The following is a 26,759-nucleotide window of genomic DNA, read 5'->3' as shown; positions in this document are numbered from 1 at the left end:
GGAGCCCCGCCTGAGCTGCCTTACATGTTTCCCACACCACCCTTACCCAGCTCTGCCCAGGAATGTCAGGGCCAGCACATGCACCTGCCCCTCCCTTTACACAGCTGAACACTTGACCCCTGCTTTCTGGGCCGGGGCAAGGTCATAGGCAGAACAAGATTGGGCCAGTTCTGTGAGGTCAGCAGTAAGGGCTGGGAACCAGGAAGCCTCTCTGGGGTTCATCAGGAGCTGGGCCTGGAGGACCAAGTCCACCTCTGCCACCCAGCTTACCTGTGGTGTCCCAGACAGAGTGTGTCAGGAGGGTCAGTGCTGCTGGCCCTATGTACGAGCAGAGCACTCAACCTAGGAAGTGAGTGCTAACTGCCCGCTCAGGACAAACATGCCAGGGCCCTGCCTTCTGGGACTGTAGCCTGGGCCCCTGACTTCCTGGCAGCACCCATTTCCTCTGTCCCAACTCAGGGAACAATAGCCGGGACCTTAGGGTCCCTTGTTCACATCAGGGCAGTACCCTTGGCTAATGGACCATAGCTCCATTTGTTTCCTCCTAGCCAGCCAGTTGACCGCTCTAAATTCACCCATTCTTGGCCCGAGCTATCAGCAGAGTGGGCAGGGTATTCTAGAAGTCAACACGGTGGGACAGGTAACTCTCCATAAATAGCCCATCCCTCAGGGGATGCTCCAGCTGGACAGACTTTAGGAGTTCCTATATGTGAAGGAGGGAGAGGCCCCCACCCAGGAGGCCTAAAAGCTCTCAGACTCAAAGCCTTGAACCCAATATCCCAGACCCCAGACTGAACCACTAAAGAGCTCTGTCCCAGTGCAACCTGGGGGTGGAGGGCACCTGATGGGGGCCTTGTTGAAAGCCCCGCACGGCTGCAGCCCTCGTAAGCTTCATCCAGTACTGCCCCTGCAGGCCGGCCCAGGCCCCCACCTGCTGCGGCAGGCTAGCCAGTTAGAGCAGCTGGGGCCGCACCCTGCACTTCAGGCCCAGGTGCGAAGGGGCCCCAGGTGCTTTGGGGACCGCTGGGAGGACAGATGGAGACGAGGGAGGCGGAACTGTGCTGGCGGGAGGAGGGTGGGGGGAGTGGTGCCCCAGGCCCGCCCCCTTCCTTCAGCCTCCCGGGTGCCCACTCCCGGGTGACTCGGTAACCTGTCGCTCAGGTTCCTCCTCTCACAGCCCCGCCCCGGCCTATCCGGCCCAGCAGAGGTCCCGCCTGTCCGGGGAGAGGGAGCTCCACTGCCGCTGAGGCTCTGACAGACGGCCGGGCGGACAAACTGACCTAGGAGACTAGCCAAGCGCCGGCGCTGGCTGCCGGAGCATACAGGTGAGCTCTTCAGCCAGGGAGTTTGCCAAGCTGGGTCTCAGTTTCCCAGAGTAGTCTTGGGATGTGGATCTCTGGCCCGAGACTCTGGGTCGGGCGTTGGGTTTGGAGGGCAACCCAGCTGAGGACACCTGAGTGGGAGGTTTGGGATGATCTGGATCGCGGGACTCTGGGGACAGCTAAGTCTGGGTTTGGGGCTGCGGGTGGGCCGTAGGAACTTGGGAGAGGGGCTGGGCCTGAGTCTTCCTTGGACTTTTAGCCCAAGAACCGCTCGGCTGAGGCCCGGTCGGTCCAGCGGGCGGCGGCCAATGTTCAATGATATTTTTAAGCCAGTGGTGTGTGACTCACTCGCCCTGGTCCCGGCCCCCTCCCAGCCCTGGGGCGGATGAGGGGAACCTGGCAGTTGACAGGAGAGGTGGTGAGGACGGGAGGCCCTTCATTCCATCCAGCAGGCAGGACCTCCTTCAGGGTCTAACTCTGGAGTGCGTATACCACCCAGTGCCTGAAGGTTGGCTTTTCCTGCCTGCCTGAGCCCAAAAGAAACCCACAGCCAGGAAAACATCAGTCTGGGTCAGTCTCCAGGTCAAAGTTGGGGTGTGGAGTCTCAGGGGTAGCAGGGAGAAGCTGGAAGTAGATCCTATGGTGATGGGAGATCAACCAGTGGGAGGGCCTATGGACATCCACAGCTTGGCTGCCCAAGTTCCCTGGGACTGACAAGTCTGTGCTCCTACATGAAGGTATGCCCTGAGGCAGGGAAGGGGAGGCATGTCCACAGATCATCTCTGCTGTCTCCCCTCTGCAGCCTTCCTTGGCTGTTGAGGGAGGCAGGCCACTGCTGGGCCCCTCCCACCCTAGACTGTGGTCCTAATTGTGCATAGACCTCTACTAGACCTGTCTGTTAACCAGGACTGGTTGGCCCGTCACTCCCACCCAGCCTGCCTGGATCTCTTCTGGTGCACGCATCCCCTCCCACCAATAGCTTTCCAGTTTATCTCAGCCTCTGTTGCTCCCCACTGATGATTCCTGAGCTTTGTTCCCAGAGTAGGACCCAGCCAGGACCCAAGGGACTCCCCCATCCCATTCCAGGGCCACACCCAGCTCCCACGAGGACAGCCAAGAGCCCAGGTGACTAAGCTGACCCCTCCCCAAGGTCACTCAGCATGTAGAGCTGGAATTTGAACTTGGAGCCAGTTCTTCCGCCCTCCTTGCCCTGCCAGGGCCTCCTCCCCGTCCACTGGAGAACCTACCTACCAAACACTCCAGCATGCTGGGCCTCCCTTCAACCCGGAAAATGGCTACAGTAAATCAGTAAAACACCTACTGGGCCTGGGTGTTCCGTCTTCACCAGCAGTGGATTATGTAGATTTCCTGTCCCTCACCCACCCCACCCCCCTTCAGCTGTAGGCGCCTCCTGGGAGTGAGCCTTTTGCAGGCTAGAGGTAGCCCGGTGACATCCCTCCTACCTAGGCCTAAGGTCCTGGCCTAGATTCCCCCAAGGGCAGGGCTGCGTGTCCGAGCCTGTTCAGAGTCTGTGTGCCTTCAGGCCTGGGTCTCTAACAGTTTGTTTTGCCCTGGTGTGTGTATTCCTGGCCCCACGTGCTTGGTGCCCTTGGCTGAGCTAGCCAGGAATCCCATTAAGCAAACACTAGAACTCACCTACTGAGGTCATGAGCATTCCGGACATTCTCCATGGATAGGTGGACCTAGAAATCTGGCCCAGCCCCTTCTCACAAGCCAGGACCTGGGGTGTGGGTAGGAGTGCAGCAAGAGAACTGGTCAAGCTAAGGCCTACAGTCCTCACCTCCTGGGAGCCCACCCCTCAAGACCTGGTCAAACCAGAAAGTACTAGAATACTACAGGCCTGCACCTGAGCCTTCATACCAGCATCCTGGCTGGTGGCCTTACCCCAGCATACTCAAATGCTAAAGCTAAAAGAGATGGTGGCCTTGCTGATAACATCAGACAGAGGTAGACTGTATGAGCTGGCCACAGAGCCCCAGAAGGACAGCCAGAAATGCTGTCTACCTGTCTCTCCAGGGGCATGAAGGCAGCCTATCACTGAAGGCTCCAGCCCTCATTTGTTGTCAGGCTTGCCCAGGCCACCGGCTTCTGTTATGTTCAGAGAAGGGTCCAGGTCTAGGATATAAGGAAAGTTTGCTCATACTGATGGTCGTGCCTCAGTTTCCCCAAAATGTAATTTGGAGAGGTCAGGGCTAAGAAGTCTATTCATGGAGGGGCCTTGCATGTGGTCACCTGTGTTTGTACTGAGGAGGCCAACCACCCCAAAACTTCTGCCCTACAACCACCCTCTCCGGGGTCACCCAAGAGCTGGCCTCCTTGCTGGATCTGGAGGAGCTGTCTCCTGTGGGCATGTCCACATGTATATGTAGGGGTCTCTTGGAGTGAAGCCTGGGGTAGGGAAGGAGTAGTGGGGTCCTTCTATACTTGGTGCCCTCCTGGGTCTCCAGCCTTACCCTCCCCTGCTATCCTCTCTCACTTCCTCGGGGTGTTTGTTTGTTTGTTTTTTCAGGACAGGGTTTCTCCGTGTAGTTTTGGTGCCTGTCCTGGATCTCACTCTGTAGGCCAGGCTGGCCTCGAACTCACAGAGATCCGCCTGGCTCTGCCTCCCGAGGAGTGCTGGGATTAAAGGAGTGTGTCATCAGACTTCCTCAGGGTTTTTGAAGGAGCTGTTTTCTCTCCTCAGAGTAATCCTCCCCCAGCCTCTCCTTCAAAGCCTCCCCGACCGCTTCTAGGAGCATCCCTGCAGAGAATCAAAGGTCTGAGGCCACCAGCAACAGTATGGGTCTGAAGGACTCTGCTTCCTGGGGATCCCCTGAGGAGTCCTGCCAGGCAGGGAGGTTCTAGTTCCTGGACCAGGAATAAGAAAGGAGACCCAGGCGTAGCCTGCCTGGCCAGGAGAAAGTGTCAGCTGAGCTCCTCTGTCCTCAGGTGGAAGCCAGGAACTGGGCTCTAGACTCCAGCCAGACTGAGGTCTGTCGACCTTGACACTGGCCACCACTGGGGACACCATGAGCCAGTCAGGGTCCATGAGCTGCTGCCCAGGAGCTGCCAAGTAAGTGTCCTACCTCCCCTCAAGTACCCCGGGTGTGTGTGTGTGTGTGTGTGTGTGTGTGTGTGTGTGTGTGTGTTTTCACACAGAGACTAGAAGGGAGTATTGAATCTCCTGGAGCTGGAGTTATAGGCAGTTATATGTATGTGGTGTGTATATGTGTACTGTGTGTGTGCCGTGAGCCTTGCCCTCACCTGCCTCTCCCCCTCCAGCGGCAGCCTGGGCCGGTCTGATGGTATACCCAAGATGAGCGCGAAGGACTTGTTTGGTGAGTGAAGTTTAAGGACAGTATGGACTTAAGGAAGATGAATGTGACCATGGTGATTCATCCCTGCTTGGCTCAAGGCTGAGCTCTAGCCTTGGGTCGTTCAAAGTGCCCAGAGGAGGCCTTTGGACCCTAATCCACTGAGAACTTTGGATGTCTATCTGCAAAACTCCCCGGCCACTGAACACTCTTTGCTATGCTGTAAGGGGAGAGGCCTTTACGAATAATTCAAGGAGCATTAATATTGATTCTCCTGTGCAGCCCTGCAACCCGATCGAGTAGGTGGGGTCAGATGGGACCCAGCTGCCAGGTATCTGCTCCAGGGGACCAGGCTCCTTCTGCCCAGCCATGCCCCTCGTTTGTGCCTCTGGATGCTGGATGCTAGATGCTAGAAGCTGGAGGCCTGGAAAGCAAGAGCTCCAGAGAGTGGGCCGTGTTCCGATGGTAGCTTGTAGGGTAGGGAAGCCCTGGCCTGGACTCCTTCCCTAGGGAAGTGGACAGCCTCCATTACATAAGACTGAGTTTCCTGCCCACACCCAAACAAACCCTCAGTGAGAGGCTGCCCCCCACCCCCAACACACTCTGAATAAGTCTCTGTCTTCTGAAGCCTCAGGTCCCCAGGGGGGCCTGTCATAGGGCCAAGCCAGAGGGCCTCCTGTGGATCCCTCTTGTCCCCACAGGCACCTCAGTGCTACTTTCCAGCCTGCATCCTCCCTAATGACTGTGAGGGGTTCAGAGAGCAGCACCCTCATCTCAGTTCTCCTCTGTGCCTCCTGGGGGTCAAGTCCCACTAGACTGGGCCCTACCCTCTGGGGTGCATATGACATCTGTCTCTCCAAACAGAGCAGAGGAAGAAGTACTCCAACTCCAACGTCATCATGCATGAGACGTCGCAGTACCATGTCCAGGTGAGGATCAGGAAACTCCCCCTCTTCCCTTTGTTCCTGGGACAGGTAGAGAAACTGAGGGTCAAGGAGAAGTGGGAAGGGAGAGCCAAGGACTGCCCCTGCTGGTCTTGGACCCAGCCGGGATGGGGACACAGCTTTCCTTAAGGCTGAGGGCGTTCATAGTGGAGCCTGTGTGGAGTCTGCTCTAGAAGTTGGTGACCGTGGCCCACACCACCCATGTCACTATGTAGCCCAGAAAAGACCATGGAAGGAAGTTGTCATCTTGGCCCCAAAACAAGGAACTGCACTGGGAGGAACGTGCTGGAACAAAGACACCCTTTATTGAGTGCTACAGGGAGCCTGGAGAGCACTGCTGAGTCTAGACATAACCTGTGCCCTTTGACCAGCTGCCAGCTTGAGTGGCCCTTCTCATCACTTTTAATTTGCCCCAAGCATTCAAGAACTGTCTTTTAAAATGTCCTTCCCGGGCCTGGGGGCGGGCTGGCTTCCTAGCCATAGCCTGAGCTTGTAGGATCATGAAGAATGACAGAAGAAAGAAGGGGAGCCCCGGAGTAGCCAGCACTGGCAGTGGGTCCCCTGTATTGCTGGCTCTCCCCGGCCTCCTCACCCCACACAAGACCCATACCCCAATGTGAGGCAGGTTGCTGTCCTCGGGACCTTGCCTCCTTGTCTGTAGAATGGACCACAAGAGCCATCAGGAATCCCCATGGCTCCTCAGTCCTGCTGATCACCCACCTGGGCCAATGGGCCGTGACATGGTGAGCACAGCAGCTCAGTGTCCCAGGACAGGACTTGGAGGCACAGAGGGGTCACCTCTGGCCTCTTCCTCTGCAGACAGTGTGCCACCTTTCTCAGAAGGGGAACTTTGTCCTCCTTGGTGAGGAACTACCTGGAGCATCCAGCCTGGCTCCTGGACTTCGGTCCACACTGCTTACCTCTGCCCAGCTGTTGTGGGGACCTTTCCTGCCTGCTCAGAGGCCAGTGGAGCAGGGGTGTCATTAAGGTTTTTCTGCCCCTCTCCAATGGCTGAAAAAACAGTGGGGGTCACTGAAGTTGTGCTTGCTTCTTTTGACTTTTTTTACAGTAAATTAAGGGAGGGATGCAGCTCTGTTGCCATCACAGTGGGACATAGAACAGTTCCCCCACTCCTAGACTTCTCCACACCTCCTCCGGTTCAGTGCCACCCAGCCCCAACCCCTAGCAATGCTGGTCCGTCTTGCATCCCCAACACTTGTCTTTTTGAAGACTATTGTCCTAAAAGGGGGATGCTGTAGTTCACAACCACCTTTGTTTATCGCTACGTGAACTTACTTTGAGAAAACCATGTACAGAGTGTGAGAAGACTTTCCAATCATCTCTTCCACGGCCCAGTCCAGGCTTTCCCCTACCACTGCCCTGCTTCAGGTATGCAGGGGTGCCCTGGCTTTATAGAAATATTTGTGCATATGGTTAGACATGTAGATTAGAAATAGCTTCCACTATGCTGAGCATAGTGGCACATGCCTTGAATCCCAGCACTTGGGAGGTAGAGGCAGAGGCAGTTGGATTTCTGTGAGTTCAAGACCAGACTGACCTACACAGAGAGTTCCAAGATTCTGCTTACATACAGAGACCTTGTCTTTAAAAAAAAAAAAAAAAAATCGGGGTTGGGGATTTAGCTCAGTGGTAGAGCACTTGCCTAGCACATGGAACCTCCTGGGTTCGGTCCTCAGCTCCAGGGGGAAAAAAAAAAAACTTCCTCCATTAGGTAATTTGTTAACTAAAGTGTGTCATTGTGTTTTGGTGAGCAGACACATTTGATTTTGGAGACATCTAGTTATATGCCCATTTTTCTTTTCTGGTTATTTATTAATCTCCAAAGACTTCTTGTCTAACAATGAAGAATCCTTCCTGTGTTTTCTTGGTAGAGCAGTCTTTTGCATCTAGGCTCATGATCTAGGCTTTATTTTATTTTGTTTTATTTTTTGAGACCCTTTCTCTAAATAAATAAGCACATTGCTAGCATTTGATTGGTATTGAGTCAAATCTGTTATCAGTTAAGGAGAACTGGCATCTTAACAATATTTTGTGTTCCCATCCACAGATATGGGATGTTTCTCCATTTATTAAGGCATCTTTAATTTTTTTCATTTTTCAAGATAAAGTTCTCTATGTAACAGCCCTGACTGTCCTGGAACTTGCTCTGTAGACCAGGCTGGCCTCAAACTCAGAGATCTGCCTGCCTGGGAAGATTTCTTTAGTTTTTTTTTAACAATGTTTTCTGGCTTTTATTGTGGGCGTCATATTTATTTTTAAATTCATTGGTTTACAAATGGTGTTATGAGAGGTTTTCCTAGTGCAATGGTTATTACATCATGTTTATCACATAAATCATCATATCAGGTTTTATTGTTGTTTGGTTTTGGTTTTGGTTTGGGACAGGGTTTCACTCTCTAGCCCTAATTGATCTGGAGCTTGCTATTTGGACCAGGGTGGTTTTGATAGAGACCCACCTTCCCCCACTCTCCTTGTGCTGGGATTGAAGGCATGTACCACCACATCTGGCACAAATGGTATTGGTTTTGTTTTGTTACTTATGTTGTTGTTTTAATTTTTTTTTTTTTTTTTTTTTTTTTTTGGTTTTTCGAAACAGGGTTTCTCTGTGTAGCTTTGCGCCTCACTCTGTAGACCAGGCTGGCCTCAAACTCACAGAGATCCGCCTGGCTCTGCCTCCCGAGTGCTGGGATTAAAGGCGTGCGCCACCACCGCCCGGCCTGTTGTTTTAATTTTTAAGATTTATTTATTTTATAGTATTTTGCCTGTATGTATGTATGTGTAGCACATGTATGTCTGCTCCCATTGGAGGGCATCAAATTCCCTGGAACTATAGTTTCAGACAGTTGTGAGCTGCCACGTAGGTGCTGGGAATTGAACCAGGGTCCTCTGCAAGAACAAAAGGTACTCTCAACAACTGAGCTGTATCTCCAGCCCCTTTTATTTTATTAGTTAGTTAGTTAGTTTGTTTGTTTATTCGGAGCTGAGGACCAAACCCAGGGCCTTGCACTTGCTAGGCAAGCACTCTACCACTGAGCTAAATCCCCAAGCCCTATTTTTTTGGTTTTTCAAGACAAGCTTTCTCTGTATAGTCCTGGAACTCACTCTGTAGACAAGGCTGGCCTCAAACTCACAGAGATCCGCCTGGCTCTGCCTCCCAAGTCCTGGGATTAAAGGCGTGCACCACCACCACCACCACCACCACCACCACCACCACCACCACCACCTGGCTGATTTTTTGAAATTATAATTACACCATTTCCCCTTCCCTTTGCTTCCTCCAAACCCTCCCATTTACCTATTCTAGCTCTCTTTCAAATCCAGGACCACTTTCTTTTTCATTAATTGTTGTTACATACACACACACACACACACACACACACACACACACACACATATATATATATATATATATTCCTAAATATACAACCTGCTCAATCTATACAATGTTGCTTGTATATATGTTTTCAGGGCTGACCATTTGGTGCTGGATAACCAGTTAGTGTGCTCTTCCCTGGGGAAGACTGTTTCTCCTGCTCTCAGCGTTCCTGGGTTGCCTGTAGTTCTTTGTGAGGGATTGAGGTGCAGGCCTGGGGGTTCCCCCATCCTCTTCCGCATGTCCACTGGTGTCCTACTGGTTACGTTCATGTTTGGGCAGTCATGTTGGTGAGACTTTCTGAGTGTAGCTTCTGACGTTACTAGGAGACAGTCTCACAGCAAACTCCCTGGTCCTCTGCTCTTACAGTCTCTCTCCCCCTCTTCTGCAATGTTCCCTGAGCTTTAGGTGTGGGCATGGTCTTGTAGATTTGTCGTAGGGACTGGGTGCCACAGCTCTGCGTTTTGATTGGTTGTGGTTTTTCTGTAATGGTCTTCTTTTGTTGCACAGAGAACTTTCCTTGTTGAAGGGTGAGGACTACACTTATCTGTGGGTACAAGGACAAATATTTAGAATGTAGTTAGGGATTATGCTGATGTAATAAAGTGGACGTTGTAGTTTCTCCTCCAAGATCCACGACTTTACTAGTCCTGGGTAGAGGCCAGGTTTTCACTACCAGGTATGACTTCCCTCCTGTTAATAGGATCTTAAGCCCAATAGAGAGCTGTGGTGACCACCAAGGAACGTGCACCACAGTGTTGTTTTTTTTTTGCCTTTCAGTTACCTGCTGTTTAAGGAGGCAGAGGCAGGTGGGTCCCTATGAGTTTGAGGCCAGCCTGGTCTACAGAGTGAGTTCCAGGACAGCCAAGTCTATATACAGAGAAACCCCTGTCTCAAAAAAAAAAAAAAAAAAAAAAACAAGAAAACAATAAGGGTTGGGAATTTATCTCAGTGGTAGAGCGCTTGCCTAGCAAGCGCAAGGCCCTGGGTTCGGTCCTCAGCTCGGGGGGGAAAAATAAATAAATAAATAAATAAGCAAACAGCTGGGCATGGTTGCACACTCCTTTGTTCTCAGCACTTGGGAGGCAGAGGTAGTTCAAAGCCAGCCTGACCCACATAGTGATTTCCAGGACAGCCAGGGCTATATAGAGAAACCATGTCTCTTGACAAAAAAGAAGAAGCAAACAAAATGTATTAGCCTACTGAACATGGTGGCACAGCCTATAATCTCTTAGCACTTAGCAGGTGGAAATGGGAGGATTAGGAGTTCAAGGCCAGCTAACTGTACTCCAGCCTCCACAGGCACCTGCACTCATGTGCACATACCCCTACACAGATACACACACCTACACATAATTAAAAATAAATTTTAGCCGGGCGTGGTGGCGCACGCCTTTAATCCCAGCACTCGGGAGGCAGAGGCAGGCGGATCTTTGTGAGTTCGAGGCCAGCCTGGGCTACCAAGTGAGCTCCAGGAAAGGCGCAAAGCTAAACAGAGAAACCCTGTCTTGAAAAAACCAAAAAAAAAAAAAAAAAAAAAAAAAGGATACTTTAGATGTGTTCATAGGCCACTTGCTAAAATTTCATTGAAGACTTTTAAATTTTTTATTATTTATTTATGTGTAAATGGATTTTTCTTTCGACTGCCAGCTCACAAAAAAAGAAAAAAAAAAACATGAAGACTTATTATCAATTATGGAAGCTCAGCCTTTGCTAAGGCTTGTTCCTAACTAGTTTTTATAACTTAACCCATATTTTTTAATCTATTTTTTAAAATAATTTATTTATTTTTTAACATTTATTTATTATGTATACAGTGTTCTGTTTGCATGTATCCCTGCAGGCCAGAAGAGGGTACCAGATCTCATTACAGATGGTTGTGAGCTACCATGTGGTTGCTGAGAATTGAACTCAGGACCTCTGGATGAACAGCCCAAAATAATTTATTTTTATTTTATGTGCATTGGTGTTTTGCCTGTATGTATGTCTGTGTGAGGGTGTCAGATCTTGGAGTTACAGACAGTTGTGAGCTGCCATGTAGGTGTGGGGAATTGAACCTGGGTCCTCTGGAACAGCAGTCAGTGCTCTTAACCACTGAGCCATCTCTCCATCCCCAACCGATATTTTTTTATGTGGCTCAGTTAGTTACCTTTACTCTGTGCTTCCCATACTGCTTCCTCTCTGGCTGGTTGGCGACTCTGCCTTCTTCCCAGAGCTATCTCTCTGCCCTGAAGCCCTCCCTGCCTCTACCTCCTGCCTAGCTATTGGCCATTCAGCTCTTTATTAGACCAGTCACAGCAACACATCTTCACATAGTGTACAGAAATATTCCACAACATTCATGTGTATGTATGTGTCTCTGTATGTGCCCAAGGAGGTCAGAGAGGTGTCGGCTCCCTGAAGCTAGAGCTCCAGGCACCTGTGAGCTTCCTGATGTGAGTGCTGGGAATTAGACTCCGGCCCTCCACAAGAACAGTATGTGCTCTTAACTAACCACTGAGCTAGTTTGCCAGCTCTGAAGACATTTTTTTTTTTTAATAAATGTCTCTTAGAGATGCTTATCTCAATTTTCTATATGCTAACCATGGCATGTTTTGTTTTGGTCTTTTTGAGACAGAGTTTCTCTGTGTAGCCTTGACTGTTCTGGAACTGTAGGCCAGATCTCAAGAGATCCACCTGCCTAGGCCTCCTGACTGCTGGGATCAAAGGGAGCGCCACCGTGCCTGGCCTTCGAGATTTCCTTTGTATACAGGTTTCATTCTCATGTCTGTATGATGTAATAATGTCTCTTCTTTTCTTTTGGTTTTTGAAAATCATAAGGGTATTTTTATTTGTTCATTTGGGTTTTTGTTGGTTTTCTTTCTGTGGTTTTTTTTTTTTTTTTTTTTTTTTTAGCTGAGAATTGAACCCAGGGCCTTGCACTTGCTAGGCAAGCACTCTACCACTGAGCTAAATCCCCAACCCCTTGTTTTTGTTTTTGAATTATTACTATTATTATTGTAGTTTTTCTTTTCTTTTTTTTTTTTTTTTGTGTGTGTGTGTGTGTGTGTGTGTGTGAGAGAGAGAGAGAGAGAGAGAGAGAGAGAGAGAGAGAGAGAGAGAGAGAGAGGGTCTTTCAAATTAGCCCTAGCTAGCCTAGAACTTGCTACGTAGACCATGCTGTCTTTGAATTTGCAGTGACCCTCCTGCTTCCACCTGCCTCTGCTTCCCAGGGTGTTGTGATAGCAGGTATACATCATCACCACCGCCTGCTTGGATATCAGTGTTGCCTCTAATTACCCTTGCTGAGGGGCTAACTTTGGACTTCATTAAATTTTCTGATTGATTGTTCGTTCACTAGTTTGTGAATTTCTGTCCTTAATTTCCTTCCTTCTATATACTTTGGGTCTTGTTTTATTGTGTTTTGCTTGCTTTGTTTGTTTAGTTTCGGGGTTAGTGATGGAAACCAGGGCCTTGTACATGCCAGACAAGATTCTACCACTGAACCACACACCCAGCAGGTTTTTCTAGCTTATTAAGGTAAAAGCTTAGATAACTGATCTTAAATGCTTAAAAAAAAAAAAAAAAAAAAAAAAAAACTAGTATATTCATTGAAAGCTAAAAGTTTTGCTGAAACATTAGTTTATCTCACAAATTGTGATATGTAAGTACATTGTAACTTTGTGGCTTCATTTTTTATTTTGTTTTTCTTTTTTCTTTTTCTTTTTGTTTTTTTCCTTTTTTTTTTTTTTTTTCTTTTTGGTTTGAGACAGGGTTTCTCTGCATAGCTTTGGAGCCTTTCCTGGAACTCACTCTGTAGCCCAGGCTGGCCTTGAACTCACAAAGATCCACCTGCCTCCACCTCCTGAGTGCTGGAATTAAAGGCGTGTGCCACCACCGCCTGGCTTTCTTTTCTTTTTCTTTTTTTTTTTTCTTTTCAAAAATTTTATTTATCATGTATACAGTGAGTGTTCAGCCTGCCTGCCAGAAGAGGGCACCATATCTCATTGTAGATGGTTGTGAGCCACCATGTGGTTGCTGGGAATTGAACTCAGGACCTCTGGAAGAACAGCCAGTGCTCTTAACCTCTGAGCCATCTCTCCAGCCCCTTTTCTTTTCTTTTTAAGATAAGGTCATACTATGCATCCCTGGCTGACCTGCAACTCATAGACCAGGCTGGCCTGGAATTCATAGAGAGCCACCTCCCTCTGTCTTCTGATTACTGGGACTAAAGGCATGAGCCACTGACATTTGCCTGGTTATGACTTCATTTTTGACCCATAAGTTATTTTACGAATGTCATTCATGCATTCATTCATTCATATGTGTTTGAGGCAGGGTTTCACTCTGTAGCCCAAACTGGCCTGGAACTCTTGATCCCACTGCTCCCAAGTGTGAGGATTACTAGCATCTATCCCCATGGCCAGCTTAGTTCTAATTTATTTATTTGATTGCTTTTGAGACAGGGCCCCATAGCTCCCAGACCAGCTAGCCTGGAACACTACATAGATGAAGAGGACCTTGAACCCCTGCCTCCCTGTCCTGTACCTTCCAAGTGTTGAGATTACAGCTTTGCCCCACCACACCCTGCTGAAGTTTTTAGTACTGATTTCTACTCTCAGTCCCCTAAGGTCAACGAACTCTGTGATTCAGTCTTCTGGTGTTTCCTGAGTCTTGCTTCATCACCTAGCAGCATGATTTTGTTTGGTTAGTTGTGTGGCTGGATTTGGTTTCCGTGTTTACTCTGCCTCACAGAAATGAAGACTTGTCTCCTGTCCCACTGTCTACTCATTGCTGAACCTGTCTGCAGCCACCAACCTGTACTAAACCTGCATCTATGCAGATTACCTGCAACAGACTGCATCTGTTGGGAAGATGCAACCATATGCTTTTCAAGATGCCACCAATTTGTCAGTAGAGAGGCTTGGCAGGATGAGAGCAACTAGCTGCTTCTCTGGGTCTAAACACACAAGTGTAGCTCACGGGCGAGTAGGATAGGTGAAAAAGTCAATGGCCATCTCAATCCTGAAATAATAGTCTCTTAAGAGTGTCAGTTTGCAATTTTTTTTTATTTAGTCAGACTTCATCTAGTTCACTTTGTCAAAAAGTTACATTGGGTCGGGCCGTGGTAGTACGTGTCTTTAATCTCAGCACTTGGGAGGCAGAGACAGGCTTTTATGTTACATCAGGGACTGGAGAGATGGCTCAGAGCACAGGACCTGGGTTTGATTCCTAGCATTCACATGGTGATCTGCAACTGTCCCTAACTAGTTCCAGGGGATCTGATGCCCTCTTCTGAAACCCACGGGCAGCAGACACTGATGCACATTCACACATGCAGGCAAACACTCATACGCTACATATGCATGCATATAGATATAGATGTGTGTGTGTGTGTGTGTATATAGTATTTTGTCACATGTCTGTAACACTGTGTATTTGTATATGTGTATATACATATATATACACACACATTGTGTGTGTGTGTGTGTGTGTGTGTGTGTGTGTGTTATGTCTCATGCCTGTAATTCCAGAAGCACTTAGAAGATAGAAATAAGAGGATCTCGCCACAAGTTCAAAGCCAGCCTGGACTACATAGCAATAACCTGTAAAAACAAAAACAAAAACAAAAACAAAAAAAAAACAAAACAGAAAAACAGAAAAAAAAAAAAGAGACTATTCCTCCTTTAGAACCAGGATTTTTTTTTTCTCACTTGCCTTAATAAAGCTCCATTCATTCTGATGAAACAAATAAAAAATAAGTCCTGGCATAGTGTATACCTTTAATCCCAGAGCTCCACATGCAGAAGCAGGCAGATCTCTGTGAGTTCAAGGCCAGCCTGGTCTATATAATGAATTCCAGGAAAGTCAGAGCTACATAGTGAGATCCTATCTCTAAAACCAAATAAAATAAAATAGCTGGGTGTGGTAGCACACTCCTTCCATTCCAGCACTTGGAAGGCAGAGGCAGGTGGATTTCGGTGAGTTCCAGGCTAGCCAGGGCAAAAATGAGACCCTGTCTCAAAATAAGCAAATAAAAAAATAAATAAAAATAAAAAGCTATTTATAAGCCGGGTGGTGGTGGTGCATGCCTTTAATCCCAGCACTCGGGAGGCAGAGCCTGTGCTGAGTTCGAGGTCAGCCTGGGCTACAGAGTGAGTCCAGGAAAAGGCGCAGAGCTACACAGAGAAACCCTGTCTCGAAAAACAAAAACAAACAAACAAAAAGAGCTATTTATAACCCAGTGTGGTGGCACACACCTGTAATCTCAGCTGTGAGTTGGTGTCTCTAGAAGAACAGTCAGAGCTCTTAACCACTGGGCCATCTCTCCAACCCATGGTGTCTCAAAAACCTATAACAAAACCAAAACATTGTTTATCTTTCCATAGACTTTGTGCTCCTGTCCTTCCTCTGTTTTTTGGTTGGGTGTTATCTTTTTTTTTTTTTGGGGGGGGGGGCGGTGCAGTGGGATAGGGTTTCTTTGTGTAGCCCTGGCTGTCCTGAAACTCGCTCTGTAGACCAGGCTGGCCTCGAACTCACAGAGATCTGCCTGTCTCTGCCTCCCAAGTGCTGGGATTAAAGGAGTGTACCATCACTCTTTATGTATATAAACAAAACTAAGAAGGGCTAGAGATGGCTTTTACAGAGGACCCAAATTTGGCTCCCAGCACCCACATCCGGCAGCTCACAACTGCCTGTAACTCCAGCTCCAGGGCTCTGACACCAGGCACACACATGGTACACATACATACACACATGTAGGCCAAACACTCATACACATAAAATAAAACTAAATTAAATAAAAAGAAAACTAGCCAAAAGCAAGAAGTGGCACAGGCTTGTAATTCCAGCACTCGGGAAGCTGAGGCAGGAGGATTACTGGAAGTTTGAGGACATCCTGGGCTACATAGTGAGTTACAGGCCAACCTGGGCTACAGAGTAGAACCTTCTCTCAAAAAAAGGGGGGGGGGAGGGTGAGGTTGTGAGTTTGAGGCCAGCCTGGTCTACAGAGGGAGTTCCAGGACAAACTCTAAAGCTACAGAGAAAAACCAAAAAGGGGGTGGTGTGGGGGTGGGGAGAGGAGCTTGGAGTGTGGCGCAGTGTGTAAAGTACTTACCTAAGATGCACAAGGCCGGGCCGGGCAGCGATGGCACACGCCTTTAATCCTAGCACTTGGTAGGCAGAGCCAAGAGGATCTCTATGAGTTCGAGGCCAGCCTGGTCTACAGAGCGAGATCCAGGACAGGCACCAAAACTGCACAGAGAAAACCTGTCTCAAAAAACAAAAAACAAACAAAAAGAGATGCACAAAGCCTTGGGTCTGATGCTCAATCCCCAAACACCACAGATTTGTACAGATGTGATGGCACAAACCCGAAATCATCGCGCTTAGGAGATGGGGCAGGAGAATCAGGAGTTCAAGGTCATCCTCAGCTACATAGCAGAGTTTCCGTTTGAGACCAGCCTGGGATGAATGGTACCCTGTCTCAAAAAGACAGAAGAAATGAAAACAAAGGCAATAGGGACGGTGGCGTCTGTGAGAGCAGGGAGGCCAGGACAGTGGGGGCGAAGGCCGAGGCTCCTAAATGCCGCTGTCCCTCCACCACAGTGTCAGACACAAGAGGAGTGGCACCAGGCTGTGCAGTAGTCTGGTCACTTGTCTATTTGTTTGTTTGCTTGTTTATGTACATTTCTTGAGGCAGGGTCTTGCTGTGGGTGGCCTGAAACTTACAGTATAGACCAGGCTGGCCTCAACCTCACAGAGATCTATCTGCCTGCCTCTGCAGATGGCATTAAATCCTGGATGCTGGGATTAAAAGCATGTACCACCCTATCCAGGCAGTCTGGGAAACGGTTTAATTGTTTTTTCACGTGTATGGGTGTTTTGCCTGCATGGATGTGTCTGTACACCACATGTGTGGCTCGCGGCTGTAGAGGTCAGAAGAGGGCATCAAAACCCCTGGAACTGGAGCTACCGGGGTTGTGAGCAGCTGTGTGAGTGCTGAGAACTGAACCCCAGTCTTCTGTTCTTAACCACTGAGCCGTCTCTCCTGCCCCAGTCTGAAAGTTTTTGAGGACTTTAGTCAGCAATCATGACCCACAATGACACACACCAGAGCAGAAGGGCAGTTCCTCCCACCTGAGGTATAGCTGTGGCTCCCTCAGGGTCCCCAGCCGGCTGAGGCCTTCCCTGGTGCCCAGGGTTTAAGTAGGAGAAGAGCTGTGCCTAGCACTGACCTCTGACCCTTCCCTTAGCACCTGGCCACATTCATCATGGACAAGAGCGAGGCTATTGCCTCAGTGGATGATGCCATCCGGAAGCTGGTGCAGCTGAGCTCCAAGGAAAAGGTCTGGGCCCAGGAAGTGCTGCTGCAGGTGAACGACAAGTCACTGCGACTGCTGGACGTGGAGTCTCAGGTACTAGTTGGCAACAGCAGGTGCAGGGAGTTGATGGGCGGGGCGGGGCCGGACGTGCAGTTCACCCAGATGTGCGTGGCCATGCTTGTCTGTGGAAGGGAATGGGGCTGAGGGTAGGTAGGGGAAAATGGATCTAGCTGAGAGTCTGGGCCACTTTTGGCAACCTAGGCTGGCTTAGATCTGCATCTGCTAGGTTGCTGAGCAACCAGGGCAGCACTGTTCTCTGCAGGAGCCTGGCTGGCTGTATCAAGCCAGACCTGGCTGTGCCTCAGGGACCTGTGCTCTGGGGCATCCCCATTCGTGCCTGTCCCTGCCTATGGGCCAAGTCTGGGCTGGGTTCCTGTTTTGTACCTGTGAGTTACACGTGTGTTTCTATCTGTGGAGCATATTCCACACACGATGGCCAGAACTATCTATCACGGCTGGGGTGTGGGTCCCTTCCTCAGCGGCGTACAGTGTTATCTGTGCTCGTGATGGCAGCCTCCAGCCATATCCAGGGCCCGTCAGGCATGGCTGGCCCATCACACACCCTCCCACAGGAGGAGCTGGAGAACTTCCCGCTACCCACTGTGCAGCACAGCCAGACAGTGCTAAACCAGCTTCGCTACCCCTCCGTGCTGCTGCTGGTGTGCCAGGACTCGGACCAGAGCAAGCCGGACATCCACTTCTTCCACTGTGATGAGGTGGAGGTGAGGCAGGCAGCCAGGGGTGGGCAGGGCGCCAGGTGGCCGAGCTGGCTTGACACCTCTGTGTCCCCAGGCGGAGCTGGTTCAGGAGGACATCGAGAGTGCCCTGGCTGACCACCGACTGGGGAAGAAGATGCGGCCACAGACCCTAAAGTAGGGCCTTGCCCTGGGGGTCTGGAAAGTGAAGGATCTTGCCCTTTTGCTTGGGGCACAGTAGCCTGGGTAGTGAGGGCTGCAGGGTGGCCCGGCTGAGCCGTGCCTTTCTTTCCCTCCCCTCTAGGGGACACCAGGAGAAGATCCGTCAGCGGCAGTCTATCCTGCCTCCTCCTCAGAGCCCGGCCCCCATTCCCTTCCAGAGACAGGCTGGAGATTCCCCTCAGGCCAAGAACCGTGTGGGCCTGCCCTTGCCAGTGCCATTCAGTGAGCCAGGTCGGCTTAGGGGTGGGTGGGGACTCCCGGGGACTCCCCTTGGGGTTTATGGAGAGCCCTTCAGCACCTGCGTCATCCCCCAACAGGTTATCGCCGCAGGGAATCCCAGGATGAGGAGCCACGGGCTGTGCTGGCTCAGAGAATAGAAAAGGAAACGGTGGGTACCCAGCTTTCCAAGACTCTTGGCCATCCTCACCCACTTCCCGTCGGCACTGGGCCTGGCTCGTTCTGTTGCCAAAGTGTCCCCCCAGCAGGTGGGGATGACAGTGGCTGACCCCTGGTCCCTCTTCTAACCTCAGCAAATCCTCAACTGTGCCCTGGACGACATTGAATGGTTTGTGGCCCGGCTGCAGAAGGCAGCTGAGGCTTTCAAGCAATTGAACCAGCGGAAGAAGGGGAAGAAGAAGAACAAGAAGGGGCCGGCAGGTACCGACAGGAATAACGGGGAGGGGATGGACAACCCTGGGGCAAGACGTGGCACGCACACACGGAGCTGGAGGAAAGTCCAGTCTGGATGGGGACAGTATCCATCAACGGGCGGGACCCATCAGCCACTCCGTGTGGGGTCCAAGGCTCACCGCTTTCCACCTTTTGCCAGAGGGTGTCCTCACGCTTCGAGCCCGGCCCCCGTCAGAAGGAGAGTTTGTGGACTGTTTCCAGAAAACCAAGCTAGCCATCAACTTGCTGGTGAGTCGGCCCCACCCTGTGCTAGTCGTGAGGGCGGGGTGTCACACAGGCTCATACACGCACATGCCACCTGTCACCTGCTTGATCTTTCCACCCCCAGGCAAAGCTGCAAAAGCATATCCAAAACCCCAGTGCGGCTGAACTGGTGCACTTCCTCTTTGGGCCTCTGGATCTGGTGACTAGGGCTGGGGCAGGGTGGGACCAGGGGTGACAGAATCAGGACACACCGTGGGTTTGGGGCGGAGGGAACGAGTGCCCACCTAAGCATATTCAGGCTATGTCTAGGTTCCCAGGAGGCCACAGTCCCCGCCCCTGAGGGCCAGCCTGTAGAGCTGTGGTGGGTAGGTGGTTTGATGGGCTGGGCCCCCCGACTGAAACTCACTCTGTGTCCAGATTGTAAACACCTGTGGCGGCCCAGACATTGCACGCTCTGTCTCCAGCCCTCTGCTGTCCACTGAAGCTGTGAACTTCCTGCGTGGCCACCTGGTCCCCAAAGAGATGACACTGTGGGAATCATTGGGGGAGACCTGGATGAGGCCTCGGTATGGAGAAGGGACAAGATATGAACTAAGAGGGAGGTCCCTGGTGGGTTGGTCCCAGCAGGTTAGGTGACTGACTTTTTGGACTGCCAACCACAGCTCTGAGTGGCCCCGGGAGCCACAGGTGCCACTTTATGTACCCAAGTTCCACAGCGGCTGGGAACCACCCCTGGACGTCCTACAGGAGGCTCCCTGGGAAGTGGAAGGACTAGCATCTGTGCCCAGTGACCAGGTCAGAACGCCAGCCCAGCCCCACCCCGCCTATGGCCACCCCTCCCCAGAGCTCACCTCCTCAGCCCACCTGTGCTACCACCTGAAGGCCCCAAAGCAACATGTACAGCCTCCCTTAACCCCTGCAATGTCAGGCCACCTTGGCTCACCTGGGTATTTGACCCTTTGTCCTCAATGGTGTTAGGTCACAGCTAGGTCACAACACATTCACCAAGCTCCTCCCCTGTGTCCCTTGTCCTGAGACTCAGCATGGTCCCTCTAGTCCAGCTTGTATCCCACATCAAGCCCAGGCTCCCTGCTTTCTCCACAGCTGACCCCTGCGAGGCAGCTCTCTGTACGGCACTCCCCGAAGCACAGCCTCTCCTCTGAGACCCCGGTCCCAGAAGACATTGTACCACCAGGCAGCTCCCCACATACTAACAGGTAAGCCCCCTAGAGAGAGAGCCACATGCAGTGGCAAATGGCAAGTAAGCTTGCCCCCACACATGGCAAATTCCTTGTTCTGGTGTAAAATACTTATTTTCCAAATGGGAATCCAATTTTATTCTTTCTTTTTATATAATTAATACTGAAAATAATTTTTTCATATCATATATTCTGATCATGGTTTCCTCTCCCCTAACTCCTCTCAGATCCTCCCCACACACCCAAATCCACACCCTTTATTTCTCTGTCTCATAACAACAACAATAACAACAAAAAACACAAACCAGAACAGGACGAAACAAACAAGCAGAAGAAAAGAGAGCCAAAGAAATAGCATAAGAAGAAACGTACAGACACAGAAACGTGCACACACAGAGAAATCCCATCAAAACACGAAATCGGAAACTTCTATAATACATAAGCAAAAGACCTGTAAGGGGAAAAAAAAAAGCCCAGGCAAAGCATTATGTAACAAAAACCCTACAAATATACCACTGAGTTTGTTTTGTGTTAGCCACCAATTTTCTTCTTAACCTTGTAACATACAATTGAAGGAAAAATTTTAAGTTACGTATGCTTTTACAACCTTAATTCACATCAGTTCTTCTGTACTTCCTTGTTTTAGAAAGGGATAGAGGCTGGGTGTGGTGTTGCACACAGGAGGCAGAAGCAGGCAGATCTCTGAGTCTACATAGTGAGCTCCAGGACAGCCCAGGCTGCTGTATGAGACCCTGTCTCAAAAAACAAAGAGCAAAAACGCCAGGTGTGAAGGCTTTTTTCCTAGCACTTAGGAGACTGGAGCAAGAGCTTTGCTCAGACTCCAAGGCCAACCTGAACTACCTGGGCTACATAGAGTCCCAAACCTGCCCTAGGCTACAGGGTGAAAACCTGTTCTTCCCTCCCCTAAATAAGGCCAGGGCATAATCGTGCCCACCTTTAATCCCAGCACTCAGAGGTCTCTGTGAGTCCCAGGCAGCCAATGACTGGCTGCCTCAAAAAAATCAATTAATTAAAATCAAGGTTAGAAACTTACTGAACTAAAAAAGAACAAAGAAACAGATGTACTGGACGGCAGCAGCTGCAGCTCTAGCAAGCGCTGCCCACTGTGGTGCTGCTGGGACAGAGCGAGGGGCCCCGGTTGTCCCCTCCCCTGCTGTGCATCCCACATCTCACAGTGAATAAAACACAAGCCCAAGAAATGGGGGTACCCCTCCTGTCTCTCCCTCCTCTGCTTCTTACTCCTATCCAGGGTCTACCCGGTGATCCCAGGGCTCCCTTTCAAGAGCTAGACACAGGAATTTCCAGCAAGCAAGCCCCTTTCCTTGGCCTTCGTTAGCTTGTTTACAGTGTCCCTGCTAGGACCACATGTGAGGATCATTCTCAGCCTGTCAGTACACTGGGCACACACCTGAATCCCCGAATCCTCCTTCCTCTCCAGTGCTCCTGAATTGCCCTATAGCAGGGCCACGCTAACCAGGAATGTGACCTGGCTGAGGGTGGTAAACCAACAGCCACAGCCCACCCTGCCCCAGGGATGCAGGAGGGCTTCCAGAAGACACATGGTTGCCTCTAAGGGACTATGACTCTGAAACCATCTTAACCTTGTGGTCAGCTGGGAAAGTGTGACCCTGTCACTCCCCAGGCACACCTCTGCCTCTAGTCCCTCTGAGGAGCAGGGCAAGAGAGACTCCCTGAGACAGTTTGGGCTGGGCCAGTCTCTTGGAGTCTGTTCTGCCCCCTCCTGCCTGCTGGGGTGTCACAGTTTCCGTTCCCAGCTAATGAGCACAGCCTCTCTCCACTGCAACCTGGGCAGCAGAGCGCGGAGGCAGCCGCAGCTGGGAAGCTGGAAGAGACCCCAGTCCAGCCCTGGGCCCTAACCTTTCCTGGTCCTGCAGGGGCTACCAGCCGACACCAGCCATGGCCAAGTATGTGAAGATCCTCTATGACTTCACAGCCCGCAACGCCAATGAGCTGTCCGTGCTCAAGGATGAGGTCCTAGAGGTGAGGACTTGGGCTATCCAGGGGAAGTGGGGCGGGCGTACTCTGGGACCAGGTTGTGTGATCCACCCGTCTTCCCAGGGTTCTTGACCTGGGCCCACAGGGGCCTCTCTGGCCCCCCACCACAATCTGGCCGAGTCACTGAGCTGCCTTCTGGTGTCTGGGGCATCCCTGAAGGTCTACCATGGTGGGTGGCCTTTCAATAGAAACCAGCAGGGTCTTGTCACTCATGCCCACCCAAGAGCACTACGGTAGACCAGCTTCTTTGTGCCAAACCTGAATCCAGGCCACCCACCGAGGGACAGAAAGTGGAGCAGGATGAGGGAAGCTCTACATTCAGAGAATCAGGTTAAAAGGCACCCTATCCCCAGGACTGGGGAGGCCAGGCAGGCGTGGGGTAGCCCCACTAGGCCAAGATGGTGCCCAGAGGATGAAGAGCTGGGCTTGAGGAGACTCCTGGAGGACTCTCTGCCCCTCTGTAAAGGGTCTGGCAAGGGGTCCCAGCATCTGACTCTCGTATGTCTAGGGGTCTGCACACGGGTGTTGGTGGGTCTCACGGACGTTCTGATACCTTGGCAGGTGCTGGAGGATGGTCGGCAGTGGTGGAAGCTGCGAAATCGCAGTGGCCAGGCTGGCTACGTGCCCTGCAACATCCTGGCTGAGGCTCGGCAGGAAGACGTGGGTGCCCCCTTGGAACAGGTGATCGCCTGCCACGGCTCCATTCTGTCTCCAACACAGTCAGAGCCCCTAAGGTCAGGGGTGCAGCTGGTCTCAATGTGACGTTTGAACCTGAGCCCTGGAAACCTGCTGCCCCCAAGCTGGGCCCAGGGCTGGTGTGGGTTCCTGGGGTCTTACTCAAGGGAAGGAAGGGCTGGCCTACACACCTGGGGTCCTGGGTAAGCCCTAACAGTCCCTCACCTTACCCCTCACCTCTTCCCCACCCTTTGCAGTCTGGCCAGAAATACTGGGGTCCTGCCAGCCCCACCCACAAAGTGCCCCCAATTTTCGCAGGGAACAAAGAAGGTAAGTAGAACCATTTGGGGTCAGAAGTGCGGGCGCGAGGGGGGGGTGGGGAGAGGCGAAGAACTGGAGGGGCTTAGAGCGTGTGCCCCACAGAGCTAATCCACCATATGGACGAGGTCAATGAGGAGCTCATGAAAAAGATCAGCCACATCAAGGCACAGCCGCAGCGCCACTTCCGCGTGGAGCGCAGCCAGCCCGTGCACCTGCCGCTTACCTTCCAGTCAGGTCCCGACGAGGTCCGAGCCTGGCTGGAAGCCAAGGCCTTCAGTGGCAGGTGAGCCATGTGTACACTGCCGGAGGGGCAGGGCCAGGACACCGCCACGCCCACAGCCCTGCCCTCATGCCCACCTGCCCCTAGGATCGTGGAGAACCTGGGAATCTTGACCGGGCCCCAGCTCTTCTCCCTCAACAAGGAGGAGCTGAAAAAGGTGTGCGGGGAAGAGGGCAGTCGCGTGTACAGCCAGCTCATGGTTCAGAAGGCCTTCCTAGAGGTGAGCGGCTCCTGCCTACTTCCTTCATTATTAGCACGGGAACCTGCTCCTGGGGTCACTGGGAAAGCAGAAAACAGCCCTAACCTGTACACCCTATCCCTCCACCTCCCGGCTGAGGTCCAATCTCTCTTTCCTAAAAACAGCAAAGTGGGTCGGAGCTGGAGGTGCTTATGAACAAGATTCATACCAAGAACCAGAGGAGGGCGGAGGACAGCTAGACCAACCAGACAACTTCGCCAGAGGCAGAGGGGAGGCTGCATCTGTCGCAGGCCCAACCCTAATGTATGATGGAGTATTATTTTTATATGTGTATTATTTTATACCGAGGACACAGATGGGCTGGGTGTAGCTGGGTCACCTGTCTCCGGGCAGGGTACTGTGCACAGGCCGAGCTACACCTGCGGGCGGCTCCTTTGCCACCCCAGCCCCAGCCCCAACCCATACTCTCCTCTCCAAACCAGCCTCAGCCAAACCTGTATCTGGCAGTGCCAGTCCCCGCCCCCCAACCTGCTGCCAAGGCCCCAGCACTCAGCAGATGGACAAGGCCTCTTTCCCTGGCCTTCCCCGTGCACATGGAGGCTCCTGTCCCTTATGATGCTGGGCCCCAACTCCACACAACCCCCTTGTGTTGCTTGCTTCTACATCCTCCCGCGCCTGCATCCACCATGCACGAACTGCAGGATGGGCCTGAGCTCCCAGCTGGCCAGCTTGATGACCTTGCCCACGCTGCTAGTACCCCAAGAACAACCTGGTCAGGGGCTCCGGGACAGGAGGCCTTGGGTGCCCTGCTGGTATAGAGTATGTTGTATTCTTTATTCTTTCGTGATCTAAGCATGGACTAGACATAGGTACTGATTTCAGATGTCCTATCCCACCTAAACAGCCCGGGACAACAGCTGTCTCTGCTGGCTATTTCCGCCAGCCTTCGTGCTGGTGGCTGGTGAGTTTCCCAGCCACTGGCTGGAGACTCAGAACCACAGATGTGAGTGGGGACTCCACGGCTACGTCAATAAACCAGTTGTCTCCTAGCAACTTCCATGTCTGTCTCTTGGGGTAGCAGTGCTGCGACCTTAGTCTTCAAACTGACTCCTCTTCTTCCTCCTCTTTTTCTTCTGAGATAGTACATTGGCCTTGAACTCTGAGCCATCCCGCCACAGCCTCCTGTGCTGGGATTCCACATGTGTATCACCTAGCTTGGCCATGCCCCTTCAAAGAGCTGTCCAGCAGAGAGCGGCCCGTCCACAGGTGGTGCTGTGGTCATGCCAGGGGACATCTCTCACCTCCACACCCATCCAAAATAGCCCTAGGGGTATTTCTGGGAGAGACTCCAGAGGGTGTCTAGATGGCCCAAAGCCTTCCAATCAGCTGGCTTTCAAGGAGCCCATTCTGAATAGAAGCAAAGTCCAACAGACCCGGGAGCATGAGCCAGAGAGGAGGTAGAGGCACGGTTTAGAGATGAGGGAGATGTCAAAAGAGGGCTTGGGCCTGAAAGACCCCACTGACAAGTTATCGGGGCACTCAGGTATCTGCTCTTCAAGGGCACCTGCCTAACTGGCCCAGAGCAGGCCTTTGGAGCAGGCCTTTGGTGCCATCTGCTGGCTGCTGTTTATGCATCTTGGGTGAGGGCTTGCACCTGGTGTGGGTGGGGACTGCCTTGCATTCTAATATTGCAGGGAGCCAAATCCTGGCGAGGGTCATCCGAGTCCTCAGTGTACTGTGCAGAGTGAGCCGCACAGACTCTGTTCTTCAGCTAATCCACCACCCAGCCAGGCTTGGCCCCCAGCTCTCAGACCCTCCAGCCTCCCAGCTCAGACAAGTCCATGGCCCAGTCTTTCCAACAGTCTTTGCTCCAAGATGGTAAGGGGTCTCCAGATCCTGTATCTGCCGCCTCAGCTAGCTCTACTTCCACATCCCTGAGGCACCTCTTCTCAGACCCTTAATGCTGAAAAGAGCTGAAGAGGCTCCAGACCTCTAAAGCAGTCTCCTCTATCCCAGAAGCTGCCAGCTCCTCACTCCCATGTGCTCTGGCCCCATCTCGACAGTCTGCTCAGGCTGCTGGGTTCTCAGAAGTTGTCCCTGCTTCTCTCAAGGGCCTTCCACCACCTCTAGAACCTTTGAAAATTAGACGGGTAGGTGTGGCGGCACACACCATTAATCTCTGTAATTAGGAAATAGAGGTAGGAGGATTTCTGATCTACACAACAAGCTCCAGGCTAGCCAGGGGAGGGTTACGTAGTAAGACCTTGTCTCAAAAAAAAAGTAAAATGTTTACTTTTAAATGTTTTTTTCAGATTTTCTTGTTTTATTTTATGTGTATGAATGTTTGCCTGTACATGTATGTATGTACACCACATATGTGCCTGATGTCCACAAAGGCCAGAGAGGATATCAGATCCTCTGGAATGGAGTTTTGGGTAGCTGTGGATGCTGGAAACCAGACCCTGGTCCTCTGCAGCAGGAAGTGTTCCCAAAGACTGAGACAGCTCTCCTTTTTAATTCTTTTGAGGCACAGTCTGACCTCAAACTTTGATGTGGCTGAGGATGGCCTTGACTCCCTAATGCCTCTACTTCTCAAGTGCTGGGATTATAGGCATGTACCCAGTTTTATGTGGTACTGGACAGAGAGGCAAACACTGTGCCAACAGAGTTACATCCTCAACCCTCAGGACCGTTTTAAAAAGATAGCAAAGGACCACCAAACCCAGCTGCCTAGTAATGAGATAGAGATCCAAGTGCAACCGTGTCGGGCAGGGTAAGTCAGCCCAGGCCCTGTCTTCTCATTCATGGCCTGCTAATGAAGGATAGCATTATAACCATGTACCAAGCGCTATCCTCAGCACCAGGAGGCCTCAGTCACAACTTAAGATACAAGCCTAGAC

At 51.3% G+C, this 26,759-nt stretch overlaps 1 protein-coding gene across 3 annotated transcripts; it reads left to right on the top strand.

The window, feature by feature from the left end:
- Positions 1–1,137: 1,137 nt before the first annotated feature.
- Eps8l2 (EPS8 like 2) lies at positions 1,138–24,912 on the top strand. 3 transcript variants are annotated; one of them, XR_005092355.1, is made up of 21 exons: positions 1,138–1,325; positions 4,272–4,395; positions 4,605–4,660; positions 5,501–5,565; positions 17,209–17,370; positions 17,910–18,059; positions 18,130–18,209; positions 18,337–18,485; positions 18,572–18,642; positions 18,785–18,911; positions 19,084–19,172; positions 19,273–19,347; positions 19,566–19,714; positions 19,811–19,943; positions 20,253–20,365; positions 22,264–22,369; positions 22,946–23,118; positions 23,317–23,389; positions 23,483–23,663; positions 23,748–23,880; positions 24,024–24,912. XR_005092355.1 is itself a non-coding variant. In XM_037209179.1 (21 exons), exons 2-21 carry the CDS (start codon positions 4,352–4,354, stop codon positions 24,096–24,098), a joined length of 2,142 nt encoding a protein of 713 aa, XP_037065074.1. In that variant the 5' UTR covers positions 1,144–1,325; positions 4,272–4,351; the 3' UTR covers positions 24,099–24,912. The 3 variants fall into 3 exon arrangements, 2 of the variants coding, with proteins under 2 accessions (XP_037065074.1, XP_028726035.1); XM_037209179.1 differs by having other exon boundaries at positions 1,144–1,325; positions 18,337–18,476; positions 22,946–23,065; XM_028870202.2 differs by having other exon boundaries at positions 1,144–1,325; positions 22,946–23,065.
- Positions 24,913–26,759: the final 1,847 nt, after the last annotated feature.

Source organism: Peromyscus leucopus, chromosome 1, assembly GCF_004664715.2.
Source record: "Peromyscus leucopus breed LL Stock chromosome 1, UCI_PerLeu_2.1, whole genome shotgun sequence".
Classification (NCBI taxonomy): Eukaryota; Metazoa; Chordata; class Mammalia; order Rodentia; family Cricetidae; genus Peromyscus; species Peromyscus leucopus.
This window is presented reverse-complemented; position numbering and strand designations above follow the sequence as displayed.